The 12,758-nt window shown below is 39.0% G+C and overlaps 1 protein-coding gene across 2 annotated transcripts in view; it reads right to left on the minus strand.

Annotated features, from left to right (window-relative positions):
• LMTK2 (lemur tyrosine kinase 2) overlaps positions 1-12,758 on the minus strand; it is a 96,329-nt gene that overhangs the window by 56,776 nt on the left and 26,795 nt on the right. For both annotated transcript variants that reach the window (XM_073215075.1, XM_017672214.3), the window contains exons 2-4: positions 12,189-12,313; positions 9,095-9,239; positions 2,255-2,328 (exon numbers count right to left, since the gene is read on the minus strand). In XM_073215075.1, the coding sequence (XP_073071176.1) occupies positions 2,255-2,328; positions 9,095-9,239; positions 12,189-12,313 (344 nt within the window). The remainder of the gene's footprint in view (positions 1-2,254; positions 2,329-9,094; positions 9,240-12,188; positions 12,314-12,758) is intronic.

A 12,758-nucleotide genomic window follows, 5' to 3' on the forward strand; every position in this document is an offset into this window, starting at 1 on the left:
TTTCCAAGTTGACATGCTTCCCAGAGGACTTTCACACCTTCTCCTCCTATCCAAACTTCCAAGGCATGTTTTTAATCCTTAAAAAACTAGTGTCCTGTGTACCAATTAAAATAATGATAAGTAAACGATTCATTTCAACACCAAATCCATCTGCACCTACATCCACACCCTCTAGATTTGCTCCCATTACAAGAGAGAGACTGTCTCTGCTCCTGAATTCTACAGAAGTGCTATGGATCCCTCCTACAATTACCCTAACTTCTCTCTCTCTCCTGCATTATCAGTTTCTCCCCTTCTAATGTAAACATGCTGAAATAGCTGTGTATCCTACAAAAAAAAAAAAAAATCAAAAAAACTTTCCCTTGGCCCTTGGCAAGGTCTCAAACAGCTCGTACTCCATATCTCTGCTCCCTTTTGGAATAAAACTCCTCCAGTTTTCTAAATGCTGTCTCCAACTTCTCCACACGAGGCTGTGACCTTAAGCAGCCTCTCATGGGGATACCATGAACCTCACGTTGTTGGGCCCTCTTCCTCCCCAGTCCGTCAGCAGCATTAACTACAATTCACCTTCTTGCAACTCCTCCTTCACTGACTTTCAGAACGCTCCTCTCTCTGGCATCTCCCTCTGCTCACTGCGGACTCTTCTCAGTTCCCTGTGCTGGTTCTCCCTGACTGCGCTAGCCCTCCAAGCTACAGACCCTCAACGCAGTCCTTGTGCCTGCCCTTCTCTCCATGCACATGCTCCATGAGTTCATCTAGTCTCATGCCTTTAAACACCATCTATATACTGAGTTCTTCTAAATTCCTATCTCTGGCCAGAAACCTCTCTCTTGAGCTCTAGATTTGCATTTCCAACTGCCCACTTAATATCTCAATTTGCATGTCTAAGAGCCACCTCACACCTAACATATGCAAAAGTGAACTCCTGGCTTCCCCCTCCACACATGCTTCTCCTTACTCTTTTCCTGTTTGAGGGAAACTCCACTTTTCTCACCAATTAGACCATAAACAGTCTTCCTTGACTCCCCTCCTTCTCTGGACCCTTTATCTGATCCGTCCCAAGTCCTGTATGCTTTTATTTGAAAATCAGTTTTAAGTCACAAGACTTCTCACCACCCCATGCTATCATCCGGGTTTAAGCCTACCTTACTCTCTCCCTGAATGACTGCAGTAGTGTTCTAACCACTTTCGCAGCTCTCCCCGTGGTCCTCTACAACTTATCTGCCAGAGTGATCCTTTTAAAAGGTAAACCAAATTATGTCATTCCCCCTCTCATACTTTCCCATCTCATGCCCAGCCAAAGTTAAAGTCTCTAAATGCATGTACCTCAAATCACCTGGCTCCCCTACAGAGCCTGTCTCCTACTACTGACTGTCTAGTGTCTGATCATCCCCATCCCCACAAGAAACATCAGCTTCGTCAGGTCAAGGGTTCTATCTCGTTTGCTGCTATACTCCCCACAGTCCACAGGCCAGACCCTTTCTTACCCATCTTCCTTCATACTGTACCCCCAGGACCAAGAACAATGTCTGATACATGACAGGTTTTGCTAAATGGCTTACAAGATTTGGTAACAGAGTTTGGACAACATGAGACACACAGAACTGACAAACAACTCTAAATGGAAAGACAAGAAGCATAAGACCTGATTACAGGGCAAACACATCTTCCCTTCTTGACGGCCCTGCTTATGATGCCATCAGCACTCAGCCAGGAACTCTTTACAGAGAATGCCTCCTACTTCATGGGAACTGTTGTTATAGTGAGATTATTCCCTCTGAACCATCACTGGTAAGAAGATCAACCAAGTCCTGTTACTACAAGTCACCTGACAGGCTATGAGAAACAACACTTCTTTGCAATGATTGCCATTTTAATAATACTTACTATCTACCTAAATTCTAAAATGGTTTAAGCTACATTAGGGGAAGAGAAGAGGGAGAAGAACAAAACAATGAATAATTAATTTAATCTGAAGAAGGTAAAAATCCTCCTAAAATTTCAGCCTTTTTCCCCTCTTACTGTTCTTATTCCAACAATTGGAAAAGTCTCTCATATATAAATTAAAAACCTCTTGGAAAAACTTAACACACCAAAGGGCGGAAGCTCACATCCCCTGGTGCTTCCAGGGGCAATGGGGAAACTCAACTGGCATGAGAAAGAATGTGGGATGTCACACAGTGTAATTCTTAATTAGCTTTAAATTCTAAACAGTACAGCTGAAAGGGAAAAAGAATGAATGTGAACATTTTACCTTTCCAAACCAGCCATTTCCAATTTCCTGTATATAGTTTAGACTGTGGCGGGCAACTTGAGACTTCAAGCCTTCTGTTGGTAAAAGAACATTAGAAATGTAAGTATTTAACTGAAACAAAATAAATGATAAACATATAACCTATAAAGTATAGATGCTAACATAAATTTAATGCTTGTGCTAATAAAGGTAGAATGAAGATATAAAACACCTTTTTTTTCTACATTACAAAAACTGTATTTACTGAAAAAAAAATCTGTGACAAGTGGACCTGCACAGTTCAAACCTGTGCTGTTCAAGAATCGACCCATACTGTTATATCATGTATACAATTTTTTTTATTGGCTAATAAAATATACATGTTTAATGTGTACAACTTATATAGAGATATACATATGAATTATATATATATATATATATACTTACACAAAGTTTGTGAAATAATGACCACAGATAATTAATACATCCTTTAGCACAGCTGGTACTAATAAAACACCTTTTTTAAACTAACAATGCCAAAACAGTTTCAAGTTTGAAAACTGATAATATTTCTCAGTGAGAATCCTACTTTGATTCTTTAACAACCTTACATTGTTTTTTCTGACCCAACTACTCTATACTGTAAACACTAATCCAGTCCATTGGTTTTTGCTTAGTCATTAATTTTATGTAGAGTAGGGACCTCTGGGAACTACATTTCTTTAGAAACACTGAAAATCTTGTCAATCATACCAGAACTCTGAAAGAGAGTCAAAGATTTACAGCAACCAAAGCAAACCAGGAGAAATGCCACAGAAATGGCAGAATTCTTTTGTGGCTTTTAATTTTAGACCAGCTCTGCTCCCCTTACCTGGTACAACAGCAGTCTCAAAAATGACCCATGTCCCGGTGTGTGTTCCGGTTCCAAAGGAGCAGAGTGGACCTTATTCACAAGGAATTATGTCTCTTTTGACCTGACTGAGGTTTCTCTGAAGGACTGATACCACGCGGCTTCCCCATTTCACCTAACTCAACTCTAGCAGGACTGAGTGGCTACCTATTCCTCAAAAACAATGAATGCCAAATGAACAAGGCTCTGCCACCTGGGTCAAATGACAATAGCTGAGGCAAATAGCAGACACGCTGAAAGCTTCCAGAGAGAAGCTAGGGAATGACACCTGTTTGCGGAACAGGGGCTCTGAAAAGCCACTGCATGTATACAGGAACCTAGAGAGCCACATGCATGCTCAGGGAAGGACACCTGCTCACAATAATTTAAGGAGACTATAAGCTGTCGCCCTGGCTGGTCTTTAAACATGCACCAGCAGGAAGTGAAGGCTAGGGCAGAGCTGTGAAAGGCCTGAGTGAGACATTCCCCACACAGCCCATCTGCAAGGACCTGGAGAGTATTTTTTTCTTTCGTTCTTTTCTTCTCTTTTGCTCATCACTTTATTCAAAATATCTAATTTTCAACAAAATATTAGAAAACATGCAAAGACACAAGATAGTATAGTTCACTCACAGGTACAAAAGAAATTTAAAAGAAAGTGGCCCTGAGAACACACAGACATTGACTGACCTTACTAGACAAGACTTTAGATCAACTACCTTAAATATGCCTTTGAAAGGGACAAAGGAAACCATGGACAAAGACCTAAACGAAATCAAGAGAATGATGTATCAATAAACAGAGAAGACAAAAAGAGACAGAAATTACTACAACAAGGCAAAGAAAATTTTGCAGCTGAAAAGTACAATAACTGAAATTAAAAATTCACAACAGGGTTCAACAACAGATCTGAACAGACAGAAAGTGAACTGAAAATAAGCAAATGAAATTATCCAGCCTGAGGAGCAGAAAGGAAAAAGAATGAAAAAACTAATGAACAAAATCTATGGGACTTGTGGGATACCATCAAATGGACCAACATATCCATAATGAGATTCCAGAGGAACAGGGAGAGAAAAAGGGGCAGAAAGAATATTTGAACACATAATGGTAAAAAAAAAGTCAAATCTGATTAAAGGACATGAATCTGCACATTTAAGAAGTTAAAGTCCAAGTAAGATAAAGTTGAAGAGATCCACAACAAGATAGATTATAATCAATCTCTCAAAATACAAAGATACATCTTGAGAACAGCAATTTTCATCACATACAAGGGATTTGATAAGATTAACAAACAATTTCTTGATAGGAAGCCATGGAGACCAGAAGCAGTAGGATGACATATATAAAATACTGAAAGAAAAGTACCATCAACCAAGAATTCCACACCTGGAAAAAGCCATCTTCCAAAAATGAAGGTGAAATTAAGACATTCTCAGATCAAAGTTTAGGGAGGTTGGTGTTACTATACTTGCCCTACAAGAAATGTTAAAGAGAATCCTTCAGGGCAAAATATAAGGACACTAAACAGTAACTGTAAGCCATATGAAGAAATAAGTATCTCTGGTAAATATAACTACATAGGCCAATATAAAAACCAGTATTATTGTATTTTTGCTGTGTAGCTCCACTTTTTATTTCTTACATGATTTAAAAGACAAATGCATACAAAATTATAAATCTATGCTAATGGGAGCACAATGCATAAAGATGTAATTTGTGACAACACAAAGGGAAGAGGCTGAGCTGTACTGAAGCAGTTTTTGTATGCTACTGAAACTAAGACGGTGTCAATTCAAACTCAATTGTTGTACTTTTAAGATAATCACTATATGATCACTTAGAAAATATTTAAAATACACATAAAAGTGAATGAGAAGGGAATCAAAATGTTACACACACAAAAATTCCAATGGCCTCTTTTTGTAGAAATGGAAAAACAGATCATAAAATTATATGGAATTGCAAGGGGCTGTGAAAAGCCAAAATAATACTGAAAAAGGAGAAGCTGGAAGACTCTTGCCTCTCAATTTCAAAGCTTACTACAAAGCTACAATAATCAAAACAGTGTGATACAGGCATAAGGACAGACATACAGATCAATGGAGTACAACCGAGAGTCTAGATATAAACCCAAACAAACATGGCTGATTCTCAAAAAGGGGACCCAAGACAACTCAGTAGGGTAAAGAGTAGTCTCTTCAAAACCCATTGTGAGACAACTAGCTATCTATCTGGAAATAATGAACCTAGACTCTTACTTCATACCATATATAAAAGTTAATGAGTCAAAGACCTAAATTTAAAAACTAAAACCTTAAAAATCATAGAAGAGCAAAATCTTCATGACCTTGGATCTGACAATGGTTTCTTAAATATGACACTAAAAACACAAGAAACAAGAGAAAAAAATAGACCTCATCAAAATTACAAACTTTTGTGTATCAAAGGACACTATCAAAAGAGTGAAAAGAATAACCTACAGAATGGGAGAAAATATTTGCAAATCACATATTATGAAGTGATTATAATTAAGACAGTGTGGTACTGGGACAACGAACTGACAAATTAAAGGATGAAATGGAAGAAAGCCTAGAACAGACCCACAAGCATAGAGAACTAAAAAGCAAACAGGTAAGGCAGGACCAGTCAATGAATGGAGCTGGGAAAAAGCCTAGTAATCTACAAGGAAAACTCATGGATTCCCTCCTAGCACCACACTCAAAAATCAACTCAGATGAGCTATGGACTTAACTTTAATGTCAAAGCAAAAAGTAGCTTACTTTGATCACAGAATAGGAAAGGATTTCTTAAGACACAGAAAGCTCTTTAACTCTTAGAAAAAAAAAAACTTAAAAATTTAACTCTAAAAAGATTGCTAAATCTGGCTATATTAGAACTAGGAATCCTGTTATGAAAAAATTCTTTCTGGTGTATTTTTAGTGTATTTTTTATTTCCTCTTCATTTCCTTTCCTGTATATTTCTTAGTTATTTCTTAGCAGTTACCATGGATTACAGTTAGCATCCTAAACTTGTAACAATCTAGCTTAAATTGATATCAACTTAGCTTCAATAGCAAGAGCGTATCATTTGACAGCCAGCTAACAGGAATATAAATCGGCACAACTGCTGAGGGTAAGTTGGCAATATCTATCAGAATTATAAACACACATATTCTTTGACCAACTTTTGAACATTTATCCTACAAATATACCAGCACAGTAACAATGTGTAGACCAAAAGAGGCACAAGCTCTATCTTTAATAGCATATGATTAAAATAAACCAAATACCTATCAATAGGAAACTGGTTAAATAAATTGTGCTAAATCCATATAATTTAAATAGTAAGAACCTGTAAGCAGGAATAAATAACCTTTGTTTATTCATATGGAAAGATCTCTAATGTATGCTGGTGAGTGAAAGGAAGAAAGTGTAGAATAATATATTCACCAAGCCGCCTCCGGAGTCAAGTAAGTGGGGGGAGGGGGCCGTTGCATCGACAAACTCTGGGAAGATGGTAAGAAACCAAGGGAGTGGCTATCTAGGGAAGGGGGGTGGGAGCTGAGGCCAGACTCACAGATTAGAGGAAGGCTTTTCACTATATGTACCTTTTTATGTTCTGGTTTTTGAACCATGTGACTATATTATCTACTCAAAAAATTAAATACATTGTAAAGAAAAAAAAGAAAAAATGTCGTAGAGCTTCCTCTAAACTTGCTTTTGATTATGTGGCATACCTTTCTCACTCGATAAATCCAAGTATCTTTCATATCAAATACAGTCCACCTTCACACTTTCACTGGACCACATAATATTCCATTGTATGAAGTTCCCATAATTTAACAAGTTACATATTGACAGACATATAACCTGTTTCCCTTTTAGACTGCCAAACAATGCTGTAATAGATTCATTTGTAGATATACTTTTGCACACTTACCCGGTTAGTTTTTAAAGACAAATTACTGAAAGTGGAACTGCCAGATCAAGAGCAAACACCTTTTACATTTGATACATCCTGTCAGAGGCATACACACTGCCCTCCAGAAAGCAGGTCCAGTAACAGTGAGTACAGGAGAGGGCTGTTCCCCACACCCCCTCACCAATCATCCCCAGTAGCGTTTCTTTTCATCCTTATTCATCTGTTACCCTCTTACTTTAAGTATGCATTATTTAAGTTAATAATGAAATTCCTATTCATATGGCCACTTGACTTTCTTTTTATGAATTTCTCCTCTCATATTCTTGGCTTATTTTCTTCTATTGGAGTTTTATTCTCTTTCTTACATTTTGTTTGTAATCTTAACATGTAACCCTTTTATTAAAACATTTTTTGTAGTTCACAAATATTTTTGCTACTTTGCTAAATTTGTTAATAGTGTCTGTTTCCTTACAGACTCTTTCTTTTCATGGATCAAATTTGGCAATATTTTTCTTTATGTTTTCTACATTTGGTGTCAAGCTTGGATAGGCCTCTTATACTCCAAGATGATAAAAATATTCTGTGACTCTTCTATGCAGAGAAATTTGAAATGATTTCTTCCTACTAAGAGGGCATTTAGAATACAGAAAAAAACAGAAAGAGAGGTATATAAACACAATTAGGATGGCTGCCCAAGTCACTACCATTTATGCCGTGCCCATGTCTCCTGCGCTCTGGTCTATCCCACTCTATCTGGAGTGGCTCTATCTGTCCCTGCCTTGTGACCTTGTGACCCATGGTGAGGGGTCCACATCAAGGGTTTTCTTTCTAGTCCAAGGAAAGAGAACCTCCTTTCTTTTCTGGTTATAAGGCCACAAGGATTATAAACCTGGAGTTGGCAGCAGCCACCTCCCCACTGGGGAAAGCAGCCAGGCTGCAAGACGAAGCCAATGTGCAAAGAACAGAAAAAACCAAGACTGACGGTAAAGTGCTGAAGGTGTCCAAGCCCTCGGATCTGGCTGTCTCTAAGGTCAGCTTACCCCTTACTCTTCCCATGGCCTGGTTCTATTACCAAAAATTCCCTTTCCTGCTTATGCTGATCTGAGTTAGAATTCTATGACTTGAAATTAATTCATGGGTGTTAGACTCCAGGCCTGTAAAAGCCCTGGAGAAATTTCTCAGAGCTTCCATGAAGTATAAAGGAAAGTATATTATCATGTAACCAAAGATAACATAAAATGTTTCCATTTAGAGGTAAGTATACTTCATTTATCCCCAGGGCATATTAGATTCCTTTTAAAGGCCACTATTTTGAAGAGGTTGAAGTAAGGGTACTGTTACTTTTAGAAATTAAAACTAAATACTATGTATCATTTATTTAATGTTGCAAAAATCTGTGAATGCTAAATATACCTAACTTTATATTTTATATGAAATGCACCAGCTGTGTTGTATTTTATCTTACTTTTTCTTTCAGTCATGCATGCCTACAGCAGTACCATTGACTGTTGGGTTTATCCTGCCCAAAGCACTCCCACTGTCGGCAGGCTTGGCACCTGTGAAGACCTAGCCTTCTCTACCAGTCTTAGAAATCCCTAATGCCCGAACCACTAATCATACTCTATTTTACAACAAGAAATCAATTAACACCTGATCAAACCTCCACCCTGATGAAAAGTCAATCTGATTAACATATCCAAATACACCCCTCCCCAAAACACAGGACATCCCAGAACACAGCAGTGTCTCACTCAGTGAGGCAACCAGTGTCAAGAAGTTATCTGTCAAAACAGGCCACGCACAGCGCCTGAGAGTCCCACTTCCACACACTGAGATGAGCTGATTTTCAGAGCAGACCGAGGGTCCAGTTCTTGCAGGAATGCAGCGGGCCCAACCACTAGGATTCAGCTTCATGAGGAGCAGAAGGAAGAAAAACATGCAAGCAGAAGAGACAAGCAGTCCGACTCTTCACAATTATCAGCAAGGCTCCCACTCTCACTTCTCGAACTAGTTCATGAAAACATGATGTGAGGACATAAGGTCTTACCTACAGAAGGCTGGAACTGCGATGGAGCTGGTAGTGAAATATTTGGCACTGAAAGTGTGAAAACTTCTGCTGGAGATTGAACAGAGGGAGTATCTTCGGCTGGTGGTGTGAAATCTATCTCATCATCAAAATTATCTTCAAATTCCTAAAATAATAGAGGAGCAATGTTACATCCAATATAAATCAGCTTGACAGCAATAGTAAAAAACATTCACTAACATTTGAGATACAAACACTTATTCTCTCATTTGGGATATGCTGCCATAATTTTTTCCCCATTCATATGTACTTAAAGTAAAATGCATAGGTAATTGTGTTCTCCAACTCCAAAGAACAGAATAAATAAGATTTAAAAATTATACATGTTTATGTAACTGTTTTAACTTACAGCTTGAAGTTAAATGGAAAATTTTCTAAAATGACCATGAAACTTAAAATGGAAATACTCTAAGTTCAGAAATTAACTTTTAAGTTACGAGCCTAAACTATTTTTTTATTATTCCCCTTCACAAATCCTTTTGCACACTAAATCAAACAAACTTATTTCATTTTTAAATTGTATATGCATTTCCAGTTGCAATGGGAGTTCAATCAATTAAAGAGGGTTAAAACTCAGAAAAAAAAGATATTTGTAAGCAAGTCTTCTTTCTATGGAAAGAATAACAGTGGAAAAGTTACTAAACTGGGTAAAATCATCATCAAGAGCTGAACCATGAAGGTTAGTGTAAGACTGAGTAGCACATAAGTGCAAGTAGCATTCTCAGAACATCTGGTTTTCTAAAGATGGCAACTTAAAAACAGAGGCCGCACCAAGAAAGTGGTGGAAATCTTTCCAGCAACTTTTTTCAGCAGAAAGCTGACTGACTCTTCTATCATCATTTCAGGGAGCTCGGTTTATGCTGGTGTCAGTGTTAACACAGATACAGATGATTAGCAGTCATTCACTTGCTCAGGAAATTAATGAGTATCACCCTCTCAGGTACCAAAACAAGCTGAGAGCAGACCGGTGCACAGTTTCCCATTCCACGGCAGACCTTTTCATCTTCCTAAGTCCCCCACACAAGGAAGGAAAAGTTACATTTCTCTGATAAAACATTTACGGTCTCACATGCATGTGAGAGCATATTATTCTCACTTTTGTCATCTGTGCTGTCAAATGCATTAGGGCACTACTGCTATTTGTAACAGGGGAGGGGTTGCAGAGCAACTGAGGTGCTATAACATCAATCTGTGGGGTACCTCTAAACAGAAGAGTTTATTCAGTTTTCCCTGTGGATGTTTTGAAGGTTCTCTCATTAAAAAGGCCTTTTGCCATCACCCTCACCTTAAAAATAATGCCACTCCAAACTTGGCAGCAGCATACACACAATGAGGCAGTAGATGAGTCTAAAGATTCAGAGAAGTAAGACAGTATAATAAAAAATAATGAGGCTATGGAAGAAGACTGGGTCACTTTTAAAACTATGCCCGTGGCTATGGATGCACATGGGCAAGTCACTTCCTTTCCCAGACCTTAGCTGTTAAATGCACAGTCCTGGTCTGTGAAATGACTCCCAAGGGACCAGTCATCTCTAAAACTGCACAGTTCTCAATCTAAAGGACACAGAAAAAGTAGAGAGCGACACTCTCCTTGGGTCTCAGTACCCAGAGCCAGAGGGGTACTCACCTGCATCACAGTCACCAGGGGGAGCCTCAAAGGAACAGACTCCCCACATTTGCATCATGATACTCTCCCTGAGTCAGGACTGAGATTCAGTCTGGGCAGAATGATCTAAGGTGAAGTGAGGTATCAGGGCATGCGAGAGAGCCCGGATTTCATTTCAGCAACACTGATCAGACTTCATCTTCGTCCACAAATGGCAAGGTTTTTGGGCAAAGTCCCTCAGCAAGGTTGACAGGCAAAGGACGCTGCTTATCACTGACCCCTCCCTCCACAGTGCAGTTATTAAGGTCCCACAGAAGTGCCTGTGGTGACTCTAGGGCTTAGGGGCTGATGTTGAGAAGAAAGCCCTGCATGTTTAAGGTAAAATCTAAAGAGAATGGCCTGTGCTAGGGAGTCTTTTTCTCCAGCCTTCATCTGTTCTCATCCTTCCACGTGCACAGCACTAGCATCAAGCCAAAAGGACAACATACCTCTTATCTCCCAGAGCTGCCACCAGACTCAAGGTAAGAAGAACACACAACAGAAACAGGTGGGAGGTTCTAGAAATGAGGTTTGCGAGTCCACTAAAAAGATGGGTTTAACTAGAAGACAGCTTTCTTTTTTCCCCAATTTGAACCAGTGGCCCTCAGGACCCCTTCGATAGCCCTAGTAGGGCTCTACATTAAGGACCATTTTCTCTGTATGCATTCCTATTGAACGAGTATTCACTGAGTCCTAATACGTGTAAGCAGGCATGCAGTAAGTTCTAGAGCAGGATATCCTAGCTGGATTCCAGCAGACCCCAGGCACCCACAGTCAAAATGCCAGCCCTTTTGACCCCGACCCCCCAACCAGGATTTACAATCTGCAGCATTCTTCCTCCTCCTGGTTAGGGAACTTGGGGTAAGGTAAACTGAAAGATGCTCTTCCTCAGACACAAAACACACTGGGGAATCCCTTGGCCTCAATAATCTTAACCAGAAATTCACCATCATATAAAAGTTTGGGAAGAAAAAAACAAAACAAGCCTGCTTCCCCTTACAGACCTCACAACAACTGAACTCATCCAACGTGCTTTATTCCTCACTTAGCAAAACTTAGAACAGGCAACTGATTCTTATCAGTGATGCTCCAAGGCAGATCAGCAAACACAGTTGCTGGGCCAAATCTAAACCACCTATTTTTGTAAATAAAGTTTTATTGGCACAAAGCTACAACCATCTGCTTGCATGCTGTCTGTGGCTGATGCAACACTACAATGGCAGAGCTGAGTAGCTGAGATAGAGACTGTATGGCCCACAGTATTTACTATTTATGGCAGAATGTAGGATTGTTCGGCTCTTAACAGCAAAAGTTTGCCAACCCCTGCTACCAAAGTGCTGTGATACACAGCCATTCTGTTGACAAATGTATAAGAGGATGATTTTCAATGTTCCTACCATCTGTGCTCACCTTAAAATCTATTTCTGGGTCCTTACAGCAGGATACACAGTTTACAATTAACACTATTAATAACATTAAACTGCCCACAGATAGGATCACAAAAGATGAGGAAACTTCTGCAGCAGGTGCCTCCCCTGGAAAGAGAAATAGTATTAACAACATGGACATTTCAAAATCAACCTGAATAAGCAAATCAATATATTTTCCATCAAATATAATGGGACCGAGAATTAATGAAATAATGCTTAAATGCTCAAGATAAAGCTGATGACCAATCCAGGATATGAAGTCAGATTTTTAAAAACTTATTTTGAAAAATTTAGATTTACAGAAGAAGAGTTGCAGGGACAATATGGTCCCCATATACCCATCACCCAGCTTCCACTAGCATTAACATCTAACCATGCATGGTACATATATCCAGACTAAGGCAACAACATTGGTTCACTGCCACTAACTGAACTTCAGAGTCATTTGGGCTTAACCAGTTTTCCATTAGTATCCTTTTTCTTTTCTAGGATTCAATCCAAGCCACCAATGCTGAATTTAATCCTCAGCCTACTTAGTCTCTTCTAATCT

The sequence above is a fragment of the Manis javanica genome, chromosome 10, assembly GCF_040802235.1.
Source record: "Manis javanica isolate MJ-LG chromosome 10, MJ_LKY, whole genome shotgun sequence".
Taxonomy (NCBI): Eukaryota; Metazoa; Chordata; class Mammalia; order Pholidota; family Manidae; genus Manis; species Manis javanica.